This window comes from Megalopta genalis, chromosome 6, assembly GCF_051020955.1.
Source record: "Megalopta genalis isolate 19385.01 chromosome 6, iyMegGena1_principal, whole genome shotgun sequence".
In the NCBI taxonomy this organism is placed as follows: Eukaryota; Metazoa; Arthropoda; class Insecta; order Hymenoptera; family Halictidae; genus Megalopta; species Megalopta genalis.
In genome coordinates, this window is record NC_135018.1 from 4,757,412 (window position 1) to 4,780,100 (window position 22,689).

The 22,689-nt window shown below is 38.5% G+C and overlaps 1 protein-coding gene across 5 annotated transcripts in view; it reads right to left on the reverse strand.

The window, feature by feature from the left end:
* The window catches only part of sv (paired box protein shaven), a 248,830-nt gene that overhangs the window by 166,565 nt on the left and 59,576 nt on the right, over nucleotides 1-22,689 (reverse strand). For 4 of the 5 annotated variants that reach the window (XM_076522549.1, XM_076522547.1, XM_033476260.2 and 1 more), the window contains exons 2-3: nucleotides 21,757-22,062; nucleotides 10,340-10,369 (exon numbers count right to left, since the gene is read on the reverse strand). In XM_076522549.1, the coding sequence (XP_076378664.1) occupies nucleotides 10,340-10,369; nucleotides 21,757-21,958 (232 nt within the window). In that variant the 5' untranslated portion in view covers nucleotides 21,959-22,062. The remainder of the gene's footprint in view (nucleotides 1-10,339; nucleotides 10,370-21,756; nucleotides 22,063-22,689) is intronic. The other variant, XM_033476261.2, reaches the window with a different exon arrangement.

A 22,689-nucleotide genomic window follows, 5' to 3' on the forward strand; every position in this document is an offset into this window, starting at 1 on the left:
ATAAAACAATCTACATTAATCGGGTTTAGGTAGTTCTAGTGTTAAAATAGTTTTAACCTCTTAAGTGATCCGCAAAATTCAAGAATCTAGACTATAATTGCTTATCTGTTTTTCTGTTATTGAACGGTTTGCTAAGTAACGTAAGAAAATGATCAACATTCCTTTACATGTAGGCCAGTTAATGAAAAGGTTATTAACGCACTTTCGGTAACTAAAGTGTTAAAATTTAAGGAATTTAAGAATATCAACAGGTTATTGTCAAATTTTTGATATTATAAAAGAAAAATTTTCATTCTACTTTGATTTCTGATTTTTTGCAACTTACGGAGAAAATGTTTATTCTACATAAAAGTCTTGAACCTATTTGAGACACTGATTAATACACGACGAAACTTTTTGTTTAATACGTTTCTAATATTCCTTTCTCTTTATTTCACTTTGCGTTATTTCTTATACTACTCTATGTTTATATATTATATTTGTTCTGAGTATTACGCTCTACCTTCTAGTTCACCCTCTTCTTTATTTCTTTACATTCCTCGTACATGATCTGGTATTATAAGTATTCTTTAAATTATATTCGTTGGGTTTCCATGGAAGTTATTTCAATGAAGCTAACAGCCTGCGCTAACGGAAACTTGGTTCATTTATATGTGCTTAGCTTTCAAGCTCGAGATAAAGAATAAAATAGATCGGATGGAGGTTGCCGTCGAATAGAAAACAAGATCTTATCTTATTAACAACAATTTTACTACGAGTAAATATATTTGTACGTGATCTAATAAAATTGCAGTCTAGTCATAGTTCTACAGACAACAACATACAGTGCCGGTAGCAGGAAATTGTACTTCGTAGTGAGCGCTTGTCAGTATACAATGAGCGTAGAAATTCATCACTTTAATCTTTCTGCATTGTTCGTTAAATTCTCCTGACAGTTCGAGGAAGAAGTTTCCCGTGAACAATTCTAGAACAAGGAAAAGGAAAGAGAGACATGCATGATTTAAAAAGGGAAAGAAGATTACGTCCTGTAGTACCGAAGAAAGATGATTAATGATGATCAAACAGTGTTTCAAGTTTAAAAGCTGTCGCGAATTGCGTAGTAAGTAATGAAAAATAATAAATGATGCTTATCTATACACTTGTGTGGAACATACAGAATTATCTTTCAGTAGATCGATGCCTGAATTTATGCAACAAATTCTACTAATTATGACATGATAAATTTTCTACTCAAGAGAAGCCCAAAATGAAAAAAAAAACTTCTTATAGCCAAAATCTAGAACATCAATTGATCAAATAGAACTTCCAAATATAAAACATGGACTGCCCTAATCGATACTGTTCATTATAAATTACATATTCTACGACCAAAAGCAGCGCTGTAGCAAAAAACGCTGTGCTTTTTAAGTTTCTAATAACTGAGCATCGACTTCCTGAAGCTGACAAAAATCTGTGAATCTAATTAACCGTAGCGCTGTACTCGAGGATCTATTGACCGATGACAACGCATAGCTCCGTATCAGCTAAAAATCCTCGTCTCCCGAAATCCTCGTAAAATTGTGTCTCGATGACCAGATATGCACCTACGATGATCCCGTTGCGAACCGCGAGCCACACCCTTGGCCGTACACACGGTCATCCATACACACGCGATGGAACCAGCGGCAGACACACGTGACCAGGTACACACACGGGCCGTTGTACCGATTGTATCTCGGCGTTGGTACTAGAACCGTGGAAAGGGTAAGAAGATCCTTATGGAATTCCGCGCCAATGCACCGGTTCCATCCGCAGAGGATCGAAGTCCGCCTCGGGCATTCGAATTTTCTGTAAGTATTCGTCGAACCACGGCGACTCCTGTCAACGACGTGTGGTATTGGCGGGTCAACGATGCCAAAGTCGAGTTCCGTCGCGGTAATTCGAGGAATCCGTCTGATTCGTCGCAAAAAGAAACTCGCATACGTCAGCGATAGGCCCGGCGTAAAACGATAATGGTCAGCGGCGGCTTGGTTGCCGAGCGTGTTCGATCGTGTCCGTGCGATTTGCATCGGCGAATAATTTACGTTTACGCTCGTGACAGTAGAAAATCGAGGCGAACGGCGTAACAGAAAATTACACGATTATCCCGTCGAAATTGGCACGGCTGCTGAGCCGACTGCTCTGCCTGTGTCGGTCGTGTCCCGGCGCGGGGACGCCTGAACGCGTTTCCAACGCGTCCCCCTACGCGGCCCCGCGTAGTGTCATTAAACCAGTATATCCTAGACAACCGCCGCTGATTATTTAGCAATACAAATCATTCCGCGCGCGGCCACTATCTCCGTGCTCGTCGCCCGTCGTTCCTTCTTTCTCCCTCGCGGCCGAACCGTTTCCAAGCGGGTTCTCTCGCGTGCGCGGGCGTGGTACGTACCACTTACGTGCGAGAGAAGCGAACCAACACGCTCGCGCACGCTCGATGCATAGGTACGCGTACAGACACGCGAGCGACACGCGTGCAGGTACACGACCGGCCATGGTGGTATGCATCAGATAGCCGACCGGGAGAAACAGTTTTGTTGATTAGCGAGCTCGTTGAACCGGCCGTATTACTTTGTCGAATCGCAGAAACGCTCCCTCGCGAGAGTTATGTCGGATCGGCGACTTAAATATTGTCGCCGCTTTATCGCGACGGGGCAGGCCGCGCGCGGCGCTTATATGCCCGAGACAAAAGAGACCGTTCGAGAGGACTACGCCGAGAATTTGTAGCCGGTTTCGCGAACTCCGTCTTACTTCCGACGCAGAAAACTGGAGTACCTATAGAAAAACATCGGCCTGTACACGCGGTGGCTAGTGATTTCCAGGATTTATGGGGTTGCGCGATGATTCACTGGCATGTAAAGTCTCACTTATCGTTGGTGCACGGCCGTGGATTTTTGGATGTTGCGGCGGTGATTGTTTCCCCATAGGGAGGAAGATTATCGCAATAAGAACGCGCTGCACAGCTAACAAAGACGAGCGGAAACCCACCAGAATCCACGAAAAGAATATTTTACAGAGCTTTTTTCAACGAATGCCAAACCACAACGTAACTACGACCGCGATATTTTGTGTACTCGCTGATTAATTAACGGTGCGGCGATGTTTTAGATAGTTTCGGATGCGATTAAGTTTGTCACTCTATCGGTAGAAAAAGACAACTGATTTGTAGAAATGTATCTTATAATGTGTGACGTATGCATGATGTCGTTTGACCGTGTTACAAGTGATCCGAACGGAACAACATTCACCCTTTCATTCTTCTAGATGTACTCTTTCCATTGTCCAATAAATGCTAATGAAATTCCGTTTGCTTAAATATACGGCGACGAAAATGAGTATGAACACCGAAACTACCAAAACAGTCAAAATGACTAGTGATCCGACTGATCTGAAAGATCTACTGATCTTTTCTTTTACGACTCCTGATGTCATGAGAATATTTCTACGAGAAATTTTGAGATAAACTTCTTTATTCAAGCATATACATATTATCGTAGAAATCGTAGGAAGTTTAAACAAATTTAATCTTACCATTGTTACAAGACAATATATTGGGTTGTCCGGAAAGTTCGTGCCGATTTTCGGTAGGTAGCGTGAGAGACCTGACTGAATACATCACAATTATTGAAAACAAATTCTATTCTAAAAGAGATAACTTCAGCCATATTTAGAAAAAAGTTTGGTTACGATTCGTTAATTTTTATCAGTTTTGTACGCCTTAGAATATGGTGGTAAATAAAGTGCATTATAGGCATTTAATGCTTTTCTTTTTCCGAAAGGGCAAAAATGCCACACAAGCGGCAAATAAGATATGCGCTGTTTAGGGCGAGGATGGTGTCGCCGAAAGAACTGTACGGAAGTGGTTTGCTCGGTTTAAAACTGGAAATTTCGACCTTGAAGATCAAGAACGACAAATTTTTTGCCGAAAAACCTGAGAGGAAGGACGGAATTCTCAAGCTGCATAAAAGATGGAGGAAAGGTTGTGGAACAGAATGGTACCTATATAATTTAACAAATGTATACCAATATTTAAATGAGCTGCGTTTTAATTTTCCTAAAAAATCGGCACGAACTTTCCGGACAACCCAATACATTAGTCCCGTTGAGGGCTCTGTAGTTCTAGCGTTAACACGTTCGCTGTCAGCGTCACACGTTGATATGTAAACTCAGAATACAGCAAATTCTCCCTAATCGATGCTCAGGCGTGCACAAAACTGAATAATTTGGGAAGAGGAGATACGATTGTTCAAAAATAATCTTGCGACTCGTTTATATAGTTGTTGACAATCGGTAACCATAAAAGTGAGCCGCAAGGCTCGAATAATCGTACCTCCTCTTCCCAAATTGTTCGTTTTTCCGTACAATCTGAGCGTCAATTATATATATAAAATTATTAATTATTTATATTATATTATTATATATTTTATTATATATAATTATATATTATTATATATAATTATATTATATTATATATAATTATATATAATTGATATATAATAAAATATATAATAATATAATATAAATATACATATATATATATATTTATATTATATTATTATTATATATATATTATAAAATTATTATATATCAATATATATATGATAATCAAGGAGTCCATAACTATTGTTCGCTAAGTTATAGTAATACAAAGAAGATATCAGCTGCATTTAATGAAATATTTGAATAACGAAGATGCGCGGCGATAAAGTGGCAACAGTGGCTGAAAAATCGAATCGTGGAAACCGAGGCATTCGAATTCCTTTGCGTTTGAAACTTGCTGGAATCCCCGGAGGAAACGTAGGAAAGTAAAAGCGCAGCGTTCTGCGTGTTTCGATCAAACCCCGTGCCCTTTCACCGGCGGCGTCGCGGTATCTCGAACGACCCGGTGCTTTTTGTTCGACGAACTCCGGAGGAACCATCGTCCGTTAAGGTTTATCGTTGGTCGTTAATACGAACGCGAATTACACACCGGGCTTATTTGCGTTGCTCGTCGTCGTTGTCGTCGGCGACGGTAGTGGCGGCGTGGTTATGCCAGGCCAGTCCTAATTATAGCGTAACACAAGCGTACTGTATGCCGCGCTTACGTAATCTCACGATAATGCGGCTTCGAGCTCCTGCATGCCTCGCCTGCCGATGCAGGCATTCGCGAGCCACATTATCTACTCGCCTAGGATAATGATATCGGCCACGACGATTCGCGCGCGGTCATAAAAATTGGCCGCTCGATACCACGAGATCCTGCCTCCGATTAGATCAGACCGGCCATGAACGCAGGAACAAGCCCGGAAAATCGATAAGGAAAACAGCGGGAGTCGATGAGACGTGATGCCTACGATCGAGAATTTTTATACATATTAGTCAAACATTCGCGATCTCCTATTACATTTTCCGTTAATTATTTCTCGCTCGGCGGTACGTCTGCATTCTAATATAATGATCACAAAGTTTTCATTGAGGATTATGAACCAATTCCAAATCGACAATCTTACATGTACGATTTAGTTCGCTGGAGGAAGTATTCTACAATGTTCCGCAATTTCATGATGCAGTACGGTTTGATAATATAAAAACTTCACGATTGGATAATGATTCCGATATATATTTACCATAAAAGTGACTAAATTACGTATGCGTCCATGTAACTCCTGCGACTTGTAATTCACGTAATTTTGATCTCACATAAAAATCTACAGTCTAGTCATCCGTAATAAATTCATTTTTTTTATTGACACAACGAGATATTCTCCCATGCGCGCTTAAGAGTGTACCATTTAACGGCTAAGATACACATTTGTATAGTCGTTTCCCACGACTATACTAATCCAGGAAAAACATTAATTGAATAATCCAGGAGGAAGTAGCCGCGCATAATAAACCGAGAGAAGCACACACCAACATCGACTCGTAAATGTGTCGAGCAGTATTTGCATGGAGCCCGAGGAAGACTATTTCCAGTGCACCGGCTCAACACAACAAATTATCCACTCCCTTGTCCTTTGAACCGCGCACAGCGGCAAACAAATAAATAAATGGATAAAATATGTTACGAACCCCGTAAACGGCATATCTGAGAAGATTATATCCAGCCGTAAACCTCGAAACGATCTTTCGGCTACAAAATTTCCGCGTGCATCGGAGACGCGCTCGAACATCACGATACACCCGGTGCTTGTTCGATGACTCATCGCGGCGGAGAGATCCACGGGATAAGGCGTTATCGCATGGGTCGTCGGTCAGATCGATGTTATCAAGGATGCTGCCGCTAATCAGCGTGAGCGAAAGAGAGAAACGGCTCTGGCCGACCTGGCTTCCGGAATCGTGCGGGGCGGTGGCACCGTCTAACAGATACGGTAGGCATCTAGCCTGCAGCTAACAAAATAGTTAATCCCAGTAAAATCAACCATGAATCTTTCCCCCCCCCCTTATTCCCTCTGTACCACACACTGTTTCTCTCACCGTTTCGCTCCCTCTTCCTGTATCTGGAGAAAGAAGAATAAGCATCATCCTCGGTTTTCGTAATTTTGTTGCTCGACCCGGAATGCATGTGAAATAATCGTCGATCATTAGTCTCCTCGCTCGATCATCATTTACCGAGACCGCTATCAGCGACCAACCAAGTCAATGTTTCATCTCCAACGTCTTCCTCGGATGAAGCGATATTTTCCTATCTTGGCACATTTGTATTTATTAGCGAATCGTTGAATAGCTCGTGCCGACTAATTTCGAGGCTTTGCTGGTGCCGTGGATTTACAGTTCGAAATAGGAGTGTAGAATGGGACTTCGATGGAGAACAAGTTGCAGGAAGTAGAATCTTGAACTTTTTCAGGTTCTCACTCGAAACCGATATGATTTTTAGAATTTAAACAAGGATTTAAAAAAAGAAAAAACAGAATTCATCTAGCATTTATTGAAACAAAATGAGAAAAATATAATTACCGAATGCCATACAAAATGTATACCGTGAAAAAAAATGTATTGCATTTAGTAGCCTTTTATAAACATTATTTGTGGTGATTCGAAATTCTTTAGTGTTACATTCGAAAATGGCTGTCTTATTTCCAGGATGAGCATTGCAATGATATATCTGTGGCTGCAAGCAAGGACACCGCAAATCACATGCTTTCACTTCCGAGATATTGTCGCTTAAAGTTCTTATCACTAGTGCTTCATATTTAGCAGTGCTCTAAACTGCACAATTTTTTGTTAAATACATGGAATTTGATTTCACGATGTTCTTTCTGACAAATACATAAATCCTATGTGTTACAATACAATGCATCGACTTAAATTTTTTAACATTGCGACTTGCGGCGTTTTTTCTTGTAGCCACAGATACAATAAACGAAGTATCAAACTTGCCATTGAATATAATGATCATCATGTTATCTACGTTTGTCATTATTATAATTCTGTATTCTTCAATCTAGACTCATTTAGATCCAACAATGGAGGAATTTTGATATCTCATCTGTCCAGTAAATTCTCCCCAATTGACGCTCAACTTGGAAACAAAAATGAACAATTTGGGGAGAGGAGGTACGATTATTGCAGCCTTGCGGTTCGTTTTTATAGTTACCGATTGTCAACAACTATAAAAACGAGCCGCAAGGCTCGAATAATTGTATCTCCTCTTCCCAAATCGTCCATTTTTTTGTACAAGCTGATTTACTGTACTTCCCTTAAAATCAACAGTGCAGTCACAAATAGTATCAAATACTATCAATAATAATAGGTGTAACGAATTTTGATCATGTTATGAACGGTCCTATCGCTCTCAGAAGATTTGTGTGACGGTGTCTCCAGTTAACTGTCACCATACAAGCTGCAGCGTAGAGCGATTGCAGAGCTGTTCAAATTCTCGCGAGTCTGAATTGTCTGGAGACTAAAAGAACCAGAGGCAGAGATAGGCAAGAGAGAAGCTCACGATCGGAGTTCCGCGGGGCTCGTCGATTCACGCTAACCAGACGTCTTCAATAAATTAATAACCGAGCGCGGATCTCGAGGATTACGTGAGACGGGGTTGGCGCGGCCGAGTGGCGAAAATCAAGATCTCGCGATTCTCGTTCCCGACGTACGGTTGATTAATACCCAGATGTAATTACTGGCCGTAAGGAAGGGTGGGCACGAGAGAGAGAGAGAGAGAGAGAGAGAGAGAGAGAGAGAGAGGAATGGGCAGCTCACGCCGCGACGAAGATCGGCGCGTCGTGTCGGGGGAGGATGGAGGAGGACAGACGTTGGGCTGCCGCGGGAAGGTGGAGGCGAAGAAGAAGAAGAAGGCGGAGAAGGTGGAGGCTGTTAAGCTGCCGAGGGAACGAAATCCTGACAGATTTCATCGTGGGCTGACGTAAACAATTTGCGAATGTAAATACCTGTTGAATATTGAGCGAGAGACCTCGAGGGGCCTCACACCTTACGACCGTTTACCCTTTAAACTTGTGATTACATCCACCACCTTCCACCTACCGCGGAGAACCACGTGTACACACACCGAGGCGTATCCTCTACGTCATTGGCATAAATTATGCGAACATTGTGCTGCCACGGTGGATCCCCGACGTGTATCGCAGACCTATCCGTCCAGCTCGCGCGATTCGCAACCACGCGGCCGATCGAGAGCCTCGATAAACTCGTGAGATCCTCCCTCCCTCACCCTACTACATTTAAAATGGCGATGGAACGGACTTGTTCGCCGATGTAATTCCCCCGCGTTGAGCCCGCAATACGCCGCGGTTTGCACGATCGTCCTCTTTTTTTCCTTTTCTCCTTTTCTTCACTTCTTTTTTTCTTTTGCTACGAGAAGGAGGGGCTGATTCTTTATTTTCAGACTTTGCTGGAATGCGATCGGGAAGCACGTTTACTGATTTCTGTTTCGTTGATATGGGGTAGTGTGGGCTTGACCAATTGCTTGGGGTGATCAATTCTTTTACCCTTTTATTTTGTTTATTTCTTAATAAAAAAAAGTTTACTTCGGAAAATATGTAGTTAATTATGCCTGAAAAGAAACCAATGACGCAGCAATTGGCGGTCACCCCACAGTAACCGTCTTCGCTACACTAGGTCGGCCATAGTGCGGTGTTCAATAAAACAATGTGGATATTAGTCGCGTTTAGATTCTGTAGTTTTAGTGCGAATAGAACAAGAGAAACTCTAGAGCGAACAATGGTCCTACTAAAGGGTTGATGTTGATATTCCTAGGACTTATCCGCTGAAACAGAACATCTCGGAAGATCACGATACTATCGCACCCCGTCGACACTGCCGTGTGTCGAGTCTCTCGATTAATTGTTCCACCGTCGAAAGGTAACTTTGTATCGATCTCGATCGGCGATACGTGCCGTGACAGATCCGCGAGAATATATGAACCTGACCGAGCAACAGCGTCGCGATTCTCGGCCACGCCGGAAAAAAGGACTGATCACCGTGACGACGATTAATAACGCCTGCGTTCTTCGAATCGGGGCGCAGCGATAATTTATCGAGACCGTGCCGGCGCGGCGCGGAAGCGATCTGAAAATAAAGTTCACTTGGATGTCGGGCCAATTAGATTGTCGCGGAAGCTCCGCGTCCTAACGCGCAAGCAGCGATAAGAACTGGTGTCGGGATAATTGGTTATTTCTCGCAATCGATCGCCGGCCAGATAAAGCAATCGACGCGTCTGATAAGCTTCTCGATTAGCACCGCGTTTAACTATAACGGGATCAAAGGTAACGGGATTCGCGTTAACGTCCGAAGTTATTCCATGATTTAGCGACGATGCAGCCGGATTTCGTTGAAGAGTATCGCTCAAGGTCACCTTACCCACCTGCGGTTACTATTTTGTTGTAAAGTAGCGCCGATTTCTTAGCTTCTGATGACGGTAACGAGCTTTGAAGTTTCTTTATCTCATTATCGTAGCGGTTCGACGCTAAAATTTTGATCACCGGTTAAATCAGTCCTAAACCTCACATTTCATGATTATTAAAATTATGAAACCTTTCTATGGGAAATGATTCTACAACTGTATTCAAGCAAAATCAAAATGAAATCAATCTTGTCATTTTCATAAGACAACATATGTCAGTGTCTTTTAATTAACAAGGTAGGTTTAATTCTAATGCCTTTTGTTGTTTAAGTTACCGTCTGTACTGTAAGCTCACCGTTACCCCGATTCATCTTTCTTAATTTTTATCATCATTAAGATAAAATCGTTGGCAATGTTTGTTAAGGCACAATTGCCTTAAGCTCGCGGTGAGCTCCATGTCACTAACTTCTAGAGACGTGTAACTGCACCAAAATTGGTGAATCTACTGTATACATGTAATCGTACTACGATAGCTCCACTTACCGTCCTGATTCATTCCGTGACCACCGTCATCTGCACAGAAAAGAGAAGACAAATTTTTAGACGAAAATTGTGACAGAACATCCAAAGTCTGTTCGTTTTAATAACCATATAGTCGCTGCTGTTTACAACGATATCTTGCGATTAATTGTGTATCTATGTTAAGTTCGATGAATTATTAGGGCCACAAAAGCATCAACACAATTCATTCGTGCGAACGAATATTATTTACAATTATTTACAGGAGATTGTAGCAAACATTACAGACGAACGAAGCAGTTCGTATTCGCGCAGGAACATTTTTGAAACGTTGTTCCAAATCATAATTAATACATCAAGTATCAAAATGATCAGATGTCTACATCGTATTTAAAACAAAAAAAAAACAAAATTTCTCACAAGATTTATTCTGCTGACTGCTATTCAGGTGAGGCTGAATAAGGGTAGTACAAAAGGACCTGAAAATACAGATCAGGCTGATCAGCTGAAAAGGAAGAAGAGTACAAATGCTTGATAACCATCTTGACCGAGGCGTCGTAAAACTGTCTGCGGTTGCTGGAGAGTCAAAGTCAGCAGCAATAACACGACGCAACATCTACTTAGTTCTGTCTGATGGGAGAATCGGTGGTGATCGGTATTCTACGATCGATCGAGCATCAATGTGTCTCCATTCGGCGAAGCGTCTCGCGGGTATTCGCGTCTAAGAGGAAAAAAGAGATGGGGCACTAATGTTGCACACGGCGGATCATGACAACTCGCGACTGGAAATGATATCAAGCTGGAACGGCTAGCTAGAACCTATCTGTACTGGTGGCTGGTATCGCTGGATCGCACTGTGTTCCTTTATTTAACCCTATAAATAACCCGCCGCTATCTCACCCCGAACGTTTTTCTGCTAAAGACGAGCACAGACGAGCGCAACGAAATATCATGTGCTGCCAGTCACTCTGGTACGGGGTTGCCGCAATCAGAATCCCCACGAGCCATCCGTGAGGGCATCCAACAGAAAGAATACTTTCGGAATACTCTTTTTTGGGTCTTAATCCCGTTGCACTCGAATGGCCACACTGAGGCGCCACTAAAAATTATCGCGCCGCCCAGTAGTCTGGGAATCCGATTTCTGTATCCGAAATTATATATATAACATTAAACCGTGAAATAACGTTAAAATATATAAACGTTTTATATATATATATAGGGTGTTCCACAATTATTTTAACAGCCGAAAATGAGGGGGAGCTGAGGTCATTTGAAGTAACTTTTTCCTTTGCGAAAATGCAATCTGCGGCTTTGTTTACGAGATAATAACGAAAAACACTAGCCAATGAGAGGTGACGGTGCGATATATATATATATATATATATATATAATATGATATAATATATATATCCTCTTTCCAAATTGTCCATGTTTGTGTGAAACTTGAGCGCGAATTAGGGAGAAATTACTACAGTTCGCAAAAATTAATATATGTAAACACTATCTCAGACGGAGACAACTGCGACAAAAGAATAAACGATAACTAAATCCTTTACAAAGGTGAAGAAACTTTAAAGTCGATTTTCTCGAAAACAGAGTCCCGGATAAAAATATGTTATACCGAACTTTTTTCTTATTTTTTTCACTTAGAATCATCCCCTGCTCGGTTGTACTACGAATTCCGGTCCACCTTGTATACATGCGGGCATCAGCTGATCCGTCATAAAGAAACATAAAAACATACAGGATAACTGTTCTTTGTTTGGGACTTAGTTTTCGAGAAAATCGAGTTTAGAAGTTCGCCGAGCGACGTAAGTGCGTATGTACAAAGCGAATTTTCAAACTCGATTTTCTCGTAAGCTAAGTCCTAAATAAAAACAAGTTATTCTATATTTCCTTCATGTTTTTTTTATGAGGAATTATCTGGTGCCCAGTTGTGCGTACGTTTCACTTACACCCTGAATTTGATAAATGAAGCATGTAAACGATCAAAAGATATTAAACAATTACATGTGCGATTACAACTAGAAATTTTCATGATTGGATGATTTCCTTGATGTGGCCACAGAAAGAAAAGAAACTGAAGAGAGGGTTGCGAACTAGAAAAAGTTGGGTGACTAATGTGTACGTAGATTAGACAGTTTAGGCTCTTTTCACAAAAGTTGCGAACGTGTTCCATGCTTCAAAGGAGGACGTTCTTTCCGATTTCCTTTGACGTATGTCCGCTCGCTAATTTTTCATTCGAGCCGACAAAGTGCGAGTACGTCTTAAGCACGAGTTGTGAAATGAACTTGTTAATTTCAGGGGACGGCGAGTTCCACGGGCAGGTTTTACAACGTTGCATTCATCGTCGCGTTCGTTCACACTAGCGGACAGTTTCGATGCATATGAAATTAATCCGCCAGGATAGGAGTCAATATCTTCTGCCTACCTATGTCAGATTTTCGTGGCGCGGCAGCGCGACGCCTTACGTGAAAAGAAAATCGATTTCATCTTGGATGTGTTATTAAAATCAAAATTTATTATTTAGTTCGCGGAAATTATTTGAAATGATTTTTGAGACGTGAGATCCTAAAGAAATGATCGTTTGAATGCATGTATAGTTATTTATTGTAACTTTATGTTCGATATACTCTTTCCAGAAGCAGTTCATCATTCGGGAAGATCCCTTAATTTCTTTTAGGTTTGCTATTTGCGGGAAAATAATCAGCTTCTTTTAGATATAGCACAGCCATTAAAAATCTATTAAAAATACTCTGTTTGAAAGGTATTGTCTACCAATGTGTACCGATTACATTGAAGAATATTTGATGATGTATAATATATCTACTGCAATATTTAGAAAAGTTAAATTATCGGAGCTACGATGCTTACTAATTCTTAACATACAGTTTATTCTCTACTATGTATAAAAAAGTTTATTTCATTACTATATTTCATCTTAAATAAACATTAATGATAGCTTATCAAATTCCCCATAAAGAATAAATGATATATATGACAATGAATACATACAGTATTACATTTAAAAAATCCTGAAGACCTTGTAATGTTCTCCACGTTATTCATCCTTGCAAACGTTATTTGAATCTTACTAATTTGTAATTAACATATTTATATTATGGCAGTAAAAAAGGATTAAAAGTTTTATTTAGCCCTTGTTTTTCGAACTCGTGTAGAGTTAGTTCACATAAAGAATCGCAACGTAATTATTACAAACAGCTGTACCAAATGAACAAAATTATCGTCCCATTTATCGAACATTATTGTAAAAGTTTCGCTGAACATTGAATATTTTATAGGTTGCAGTACAGTGACCGAGGAACGTTGATCGACCGATCGTGATTACAAAATCGCGGTGAAACCGAACGGCAGCTTCCATCAAGCGAAATGATAGTATCAGACCGTATGTAAAGCATATAATTCTCGATGGCATTACATGAACGGTCGGCGGCGGTCACCGCGTTCAACCAGGTATTAATTACAAATTAATGCAACTAGATAACCACGCGTCCATTAGAGATAATCGAGTCCCTATCGTCGGTCGCCGGTGCAACCGAGTTCGCGATTCGCAATTTAAGCATTGTCGCCGCTGCGCTAAGGCAGTGGTCGACGCGAGAAAATTGAAAGACCGTAAAATTGAACCCAATATGGCAACCTAATTTACCATCCGATCACTTTCATATGTTTCCTTTCCTACGTTCATACTAATTATAAATGTACAATGTACAAACTCTTTTTGCACTTTAGTCGAAACTCTAAATCATTTAAAAATGTTTTTCTAATCCAAGTCATACATAGCTTATTCAATTTTCGATAGCAATCGTTTTTATTAAGTACATGTTAATTTTGATCGTTTCATATTCATGTAAAATAACATAATTCGATAACTAATTAATAAACGTTGCGGATTTTTATGCAACAAATAGAAAATAAATGTCAGGTTAATTATTTCTTTAATCATTTTAATCGGTTAAAAATAATACATTGACATTTTTGAATTCTTCCATTGTTCCAAACTGTAACTACTGAATTTTGTCATAAATACATAGAATTGTTTCCTAACATGTAGACAAATTTTACATAGTCGAAGCATGTCCCGAAATTATTTCAATAATTCATTGCATTTATAAGATTTGTAAGCGGGTTAAATTATTTTTGTTACGATCTTGTAGATATATAACAAATAGACTGGCGCAGAAATAATTGATGTTTTTAATTGTCAATAAGCGGCTATTGTTTCCGCCGACGTATAATTTTGTAGATATTCAATGAAATCATTTTTAAAAGATTGGTTACACCATGGGCGTCTTCTCTGCGAAAAAGAATCGATCGGGGGAAACAACGAAATCGGTGGGTCGTCATCCGCCGATCGACAGTGAATTATGGACTTTGTTCCTCAGTATCGATTCGATCTTCCCTGGCACTCGTCATCGGCCGTAAAACTAACGTTATCGATCTCTGACGATCGAGATATAGGCACAATGCCCTGAGGTGGTCCTGCGCAATCAATTTAATTCGAATAGCCGGACGTCGCTCAGCGTGAGACGACAAATATTTAGAATTGCATTAACAAAGGCTTAGGTTTGATTAACGTTAAAGTCAGCAAATGCAATTACTAGTGACTGTGATACAATTTCCTGATATATTGTGCGGCTAACGGGAACGGAGCGTGGCGATCGGATTGTTATTAAATAAATGATCAATCGATCAACTTACATGGATCCGGGATGATAAAAACACCATAACTAACTAGCTTGAAGAGTCGTAATATGATAATTAATAGTACAGGACTGTACAATTTTACGAGAAGATGGATATTAGTTGCAAAAGGAATAAAGTTAAATTAGGATAAAAAATAAAGTTATAAGAGAGTTAAGAGTTAAAAGGAACAAGGGATAAAGTTATATTTGTTCTAATTTTCATCATCATCATTCCTCAGTTTCACATTTTAGCATAACGTAAAAAAAGAAAGTTACATTTTTCACATATTATTTGGTTGAAAAATGCCTAATTAAAAAGGTAATGGATTTGCAAGCGTTTACATATGTGGCAAATATGAATTAACAAAATACAATAAAATATACAATTTCATAAAATCTAATCCACACTACGAACTCAAAATTAATTTTTTGTAGATCACATTCATCTTTTTGCAAATAAAATTAACTCTCCCACAGATCAAAATTGATCGTTATTTATTATATTTTCAAATTTGTATACTTATATGAAAAACAATACAAATTTAGTTACTAATAATTAATCTTTGCAAATCTTCAATATTTATTTATATAATGTCATTCAATTATTAAATTTAAAATAAATATTATTGCAAAGAATTATAGATAAGCGAATTTTGTTTGCAGAAAGACGGATTTCATTTGGAAAAGATTCAATAAGACCTGCAAAAGTGTTAATTTTATTTGCAGAAAGGTGAATATGATGTACAAAAGTATTAATTTAGAGTTAACGAAAGAGAATATGATCTAGAAAAGGATTAATTTAGAATGCAAAACCTGTATGAGAAATAAACTTTTGTGTGACTAAGTTGCTATAAATTAACTTAATTGTGAATTATTTTAACAATAAATTTGATCAGTAAACAATACACACGTTAGTAAACAATAACAATGATTCTAACCTACTCAATTGGAGCAACGTGTCAATGTAATTAGAAGCATGTCGAGTGACACGCGTGTGGCCCTCAGACAGATTGCGGCTGTTTCTGTCAAATACTTGATATCATTAGATTTAACGACCCCTATTGGATCTTTTGCTCTTCCTCCGCCTTTGCCCCTTTTGCCCCGTTTACCTCGGCCGTGTTAGTGGCTGCTGCTATGGCGGCAGCCTTTCATCTTCCTTAACCAGCACTACTCTCTTCCATGGCTCGAACGACTATGTATATATACAGTGAGTCAAGAAAGTCCCCATACAGTCTTTGAAATAGAATCATTCTTTTTCAATTGAACCAAATGAATCGTTTTCTTAGAAGCGTAAAAACTTCAACTTTTAGAAAGTTACTATTGTCCGAAAATAACTATAAAGGCCGCTCTTCTAAACGAGCACATAATGAAAGTTTATGGAATGCGTTTCGCAGATTTGTATCGGTCATATTCCTCAAAAATAATCTATACAAAACAAAACTTATACCATAAAATTTGTTTACAGATAAAAAGATTGCCAAAAACGACTTCTGCACTATTTTGTTCACAATTTCGACGAATTGAAATTTTCCCAAACATTTTGATCACGTCATCTAGTAAATTAATCATTCAAACTTTTCAAAGAAATTCGAATAGTTTGATTCGATCTTAAAGAAACTATTTTAATATATCTAATGGATGTTAAGAGACTTGCTTGATCCATTTTACCTATATGTATAATACAGAGTGTGTGTTCGTAGAATTGACTTCAATAAGCGTATAAAGTAACGCTTAGACTACTTAGTCTACTTCATAAAATAACGTGTGGATACTTCTGTTCCATTTAATTGGATTTTATGCAATTATAGTATACATACTTTATAAACTTGAACACGTGCTGAAATAAACCGATGGTTACTCGATCTCTGTTTGTGCGCGCTAGTCTATAAAAATCAACGTTTGCTTAAGCTTCCGTAAATTAATTACTAATGCAATTTAATTAAGCACTATAGCACATATCGCATAGCTAATATTCAAGAGTGAGCGTAAAGAAGACGCTATAATTTTCTAATCGAAGATTAGATTTTAGCGGCTAATTTATCGTCTTTTCTAATGATAATAACTTATTCAAGCATATATATTTATGAGATTCTTCTGCATCCGTTGTTTCTTCGATGTTAATCACGACTGTTACCATAAAGTATTCTGCTACGGATGATAGAGAAGAGGAACGTGTTCGTTAGTCGACAGCACCGGTTGTCCATTTATTCAATGATTATGATTCTGGCGAATTTATTGAAGGATGATCATGATACATTCACGGATACATTCGATCAACATTCTGTGATGTTAACTGTAGAGTAATTTGAGGAGTAATGAAATTCGAATCGTAATTGGAATATTGGAATGAATGCTGGGATTATTATCGGACGATTAGATTGATAGTAATCCATGACACGTTAGAGGGATAATGTTTTCATTTCCAACATGTATCATGTATGTATGTTCATTTCCTATGTCTTGCGGATAGATTATCTCGGTATTGCTTTCGACTCATTCAGTTACTTGAAACATCAAGAAATATGTCGATCAGCTAATTAAGCAACGATATTTTTTGTTGACAATAAATTGGAAGATTCAGTCATTCTGTATAAAACACAGTTGCTCTTACTGAAACAAAGTCTTCGATAATGAGTGTACTCGTTTAACTGCTTTTCTTCTTTTAAAAAATGCGGAATATCTTTTCATTTCTGTGCAGTTGAAAATTTCCAAAATTTGAGTTTTATTTCAACCTTATCTTAATATACATAAAAAGTTTTCCGAACTTCCAGTTACTTACAGTTTCTTTATTTCTCAAAGTTCATTAAACTCTCAAAATTTCATCGTAAAACTGTTGATCAATCCTAAAACTAGTTGAGGTCTTATCGGTAGATTAAATCTGTTCAAAGTAGGTGAACTTTGGCAAACAAGAGCACTGTGTAGTTATGTCTATACGTATGCACGAAAAGATCGTCGACGAGAAACTCGGAGCAACTCCAGCTAACTCGATTGTTCCGTACGGAACAAGGCAGCCTTTCACGTGGCTCTCGTTCTGTCTTTGATGAAGGATCAGCACGTATCGCCTGTCTTGATGTCCCGTGAGGATAAGATTCAATTAAGTCGATATTGATGCGACGATAAGCACAGGTAGATAACAGGCTCCTCAATGCGCTGGCGTATCGTTACGGTTTACTGGTGAAATTTTATGTATGAAAATGTTCTTGTCACTGTTACATTATAGCAACTTTTCCATGCTTTCAAGTGAAGAAAATTCACTATTCCAGTCATTAAAAGTTAGTAATTACCGATAATTTAATAACAAAGTTTGCTGCTTTTCCTGTTTTCCTTTTAGCTTTATTAAAGATTACTTGTTCTAATTAATGTGAATACAAAATATGGATTTGCAGATACGTATTTATTTATTGTATATCTGTATTTTCCACCTAATGTACTGCTAAAAAATTTTGAATAGAAATTGGCCAACTTTGACTGACTATAATTCGACGAAAAATCATCGTAGAATGATGCTTTCTTTTAAATTAAAGTTTGAAACCTGTACTTTAAAATATTCTTTCTAGACTTTAAGTTTGATGCACCCTCGCCAACGTAATCCCTTAAATGTGAGGTCACGTTAGTCTTATTGAAAATAACCCTTGCTTAATTGCCGCTCTAATTTCATATCGCTTGGATTTACGCGCGTGTGTGTGACTTTATTACTGTTTATAGCCAGTTCTTTATGTTAATGCATACCGAATTCATGCAAAAAGTGCAAGGTTTACTTTAAAGTGCGATAACTTTGTAAAAAGAAGTTCATTATTACTTCAAATCATTACTTCAAATCATACTTGGCAATTTTCAATACGACAAACGATAAATCACATATAAAGTGTTACAGTAGTGAGGGTGCATCAAACTTAAAATTCGAAAACAATATCTTAAGATAGAGGACTCAAGCTTCAATTTAAGACAAAAATCATCATCCTACGATGATTTTTCGTGCAGTAATAATCAGTCAAAGTTAGCCAACTTTTATCCAAAATTTTTCTATGCTATAATTTTTGTGTGCAGTGTATATTTATGTTTCAAGGTTCTTCATTTTCGAAAGTTGAAAATTTCAAAAGAACTTAAATATGCATATGCTTCAGGAAATCTGTTGATTAGCAGAATACTTAACGTTAATTACGAAGTTACGAGAGAACAGGAAAATTTTTACTTGGGAAAGCCAAAATTCATTGATCTCTTCTGCGAAGCCTATTGGAACAACGAAATAATTGATTAGAAATAAACAATACCAGAGAAGAAGAGATTTCAGAAGAAATTGCGTACAGTGTCTCTATTATTGCGATAAAAGGTAAAATCCTCATAAATCATCTACGTCTAAGTGCCCTAACGGTAGGATATGCATAAGGAATGCGGAGTAAATTTTTTCCAGTGGTAATAAAGCCGCATGAAAAATCGCGCGATCTTTTCTTCCTCGATAAGTGTATCGATACTATCACCGCATCATACAAAATGCGAGTAAAAAGCGTAATAAACTATTTACATTCTTTACAGATAAGCCAGACAAATAGTTCGTTACTCGGAACCAATGCTTCGTTACCGAACGATGAAAGCTTAGAAAACATTAACATGTCTTCGTTTTCTTTTGCACCGACACTTTATCGTTCGTGCGCGAACCGATCATTTTTTCCAACACGTAAAACAAATGAGTTAATAGAGAACGGAGAGCGCGTCGTATAAACGGAAGATTGAAAAATAGAATATTAAGATCGGCTCCTCACGACCGTCGATAATTACTAGCAAGCATGAGAGGCACGGCCGATTTTTCGCTGTCCAGGGACTCGGTGACAGCTAATATCGCTGTCATATTTTTCATGCGATCCGAATAGGAATGTTGCACCTGCAAAAAGCTCGAGGCACGTGCTTCGCGCAAAGCCGCGATAAATCTTCGTCCGCGCTCGCCGATGCTTCCATTACGATCTCGCGCAATGACTGTGCATCATGTTCGCTGAGTCAACTCGGAATTCAGAAATACTTGAAGTCTCTGAGACTTGAAGTTCGATTTTCTCCTGTTGAATCGTTCTCATAGAAAACTACCGCCGGCGCGATCCATCTTCGCGAAGACGAATGAATAGGTCTTCAAACGCGATTTGCAAATTGGCCGGAGGGATTACTGTGATTCATGTCCAGTTGAATCTATGCACAACGACGAAAATCACCATTAAGTAGATCAAAAGTTATATCTCGAAATTAAAGACCGAGAAGACAGGAATGCAATTTTTTCACAGTTAATGCAATTTTTATTTAGTTTGTCGTCTTCATTAAAATTATAGTTTTAAAAATAGTTTCTCAACTACGTTTACACAACATTAACATGCACATATACATACCATTTCCAATCATATTTTATGCGTTACGTTACATTGAGCATTATACATTGCACAAATTTCCTATTAAATTATTCATTATGCATAAATCATCTTTCACTCTCAATGATCAATAAAATAACGATTATTTATTTATCAAAAGGTTTAACTAAAGGACTCTATTGTACATGGTTCAAGTTCTCGTTCCAAAATTCCGTTCTGCTGAATAATAATAAAAAGTCTATTTGTTATAGATAATTACCGGTATAAAATCGTACTTAGAATACATACGGTGCAAACAATATAAATTATTATACTTGTACTAACTATACTCTTGAAGTGAAGAAACAAGTGAGAGGAAATATGTAAATCAAGTTTATTTGGAGAGTAGAATTGGTCTCGAAATTGTATAAACATTATTATGGCACGCGAGTCGACTGCACATGGAAGTGTATTGATCAAACAGCCAAGATCGAACGGGAAGAAAGAAGCTGAAGAATTCGGGGAATGTCCAGAAGCGTGCTGATACACGGCAACCGACGAAGAACAAGTGTCGGCATCGTCAGTGGATCGTTTTTACCTGATGGACATCCGCTCGGTCACGCGGACAAGAAGAAGATCAATTACTGTGACAAAACATCGATAAATACCGAAAGCCGAAACTCGTTTGTTCCGGTAATTGGAATGGAGATACGCGGGCTTTTCGTTGCGTTCATCAATTTTTTATACAGATAACTCGTCCAACATTTGCTGTACTCGACGTACAGCAAATACTGAGTACTTGGATGGTTAGTAAATTGAAAAAATGCTATTACGCTGCTAAAGTATAAACCTCAACATACAATCGTTTACATTAAGTTGTCAGTGCAAATTAGAGTTAATTAAATTTAATCGTGCGCATTAAGCATCGATTGCGGCAGAATACAACAAATTTAATTGAATAGCAACTGTTCCGAACAAATTATGAATTAATTTGAAACTGATTCGATTGTTTCATTATTCCATGTACAGCAACATTATTAAATAAATCGAAGTTATCAATCTTGGAGATAATATAGGTACTTACGTTAAAAAAAAACTAGTAAATTAATTCACGCATGATAGGATAATCGTTACACCAAACTTCAGGCATACTTTCGTCATTTTTAGAAACAATTAGAAGTAAGTTTCGTTGATCACGCTTTAACCGACATTATGTAGAAATTATCGGAGAAATAAAGCTAAGTAAATCTAAAACCGCAGGAAAGTGTCTTCGTTTAAATATCTGAACTGAATTGTTCTATTGTTAGACTTGCATTTCGTCTCGATTTATTATGTAACGACTCTTCCCTGCGAGGATCTTATACTAAGGCGTATGGAGAACGTCAGAATGGATTCGTAAGAAGAAACATACGTTTTTTCTTGGAGTCCTCGTGCATACCTCCGGGAGTTGCAGCTCCGTGATTATGATGGTGGAGTGCCAGGGGGTCCTGAGGATGCGGATGAATGGCGGTCAGGGCACTTCCGGCTGGGTCACCTGGGTTGACCGCGACCCCGACCCCCAGGTGAAGAGCACCATGCTGCGTCGCGTGTGCCGGAAGCTCCATGCTGATCATAGCACGCCACCCTTCTTCCAACCCTCGTCTTCCGCCACCCTCCTCCGCTTCGGACAACACCCCGTCGATCTGGACGAGGCGTCTGCTCAACACCCCGTCTCCTTCTGCAATCAAAATAATTTAACGATCTATTACTGTATTGTATTAATGTAGTATTTACTACAGTACTACTAAATTTACTAATTATGTAGTAACTACTAATATGTGTAGTAATACATATGAGTAAGAAGAACCTCGTCATTGCGATGTGTTGACGCATCTACGTCATTTGTGGTTGATTTTGTTGTAAGTAGAATGTAGAACTTTGATATCTGTGTTCCTTATTACACAAACACGTCTCTTGTGTAAATTGAACAATCTAAGGCGACACACATACAACACTAAAGACTTAATCTACTATTCTAACTGAGTAACTGTTCCATTAGTTGAACGCTCACATTTGTATGAACAATTTGGATAGCCAAGGTTCTACTGTTTAATAAACGAATAAAATTATATTATTATTTTAGTCTTCTTATCATTGTTCATATATATATGGGAACAATATATAAGAACAATATATATAAACCTACAGTGGTTATATTAATTGTTCCTTTGCTATTGCTATGTGTAAATCGACAACTTTATTATCAACTAGCGACATTCATAAAAAGAAACCTGTACTCGAATTAATCTTATTCGATTCCTGGCGAAAATACAGCATACAACACTATTTACAGGATTTTCTTGGT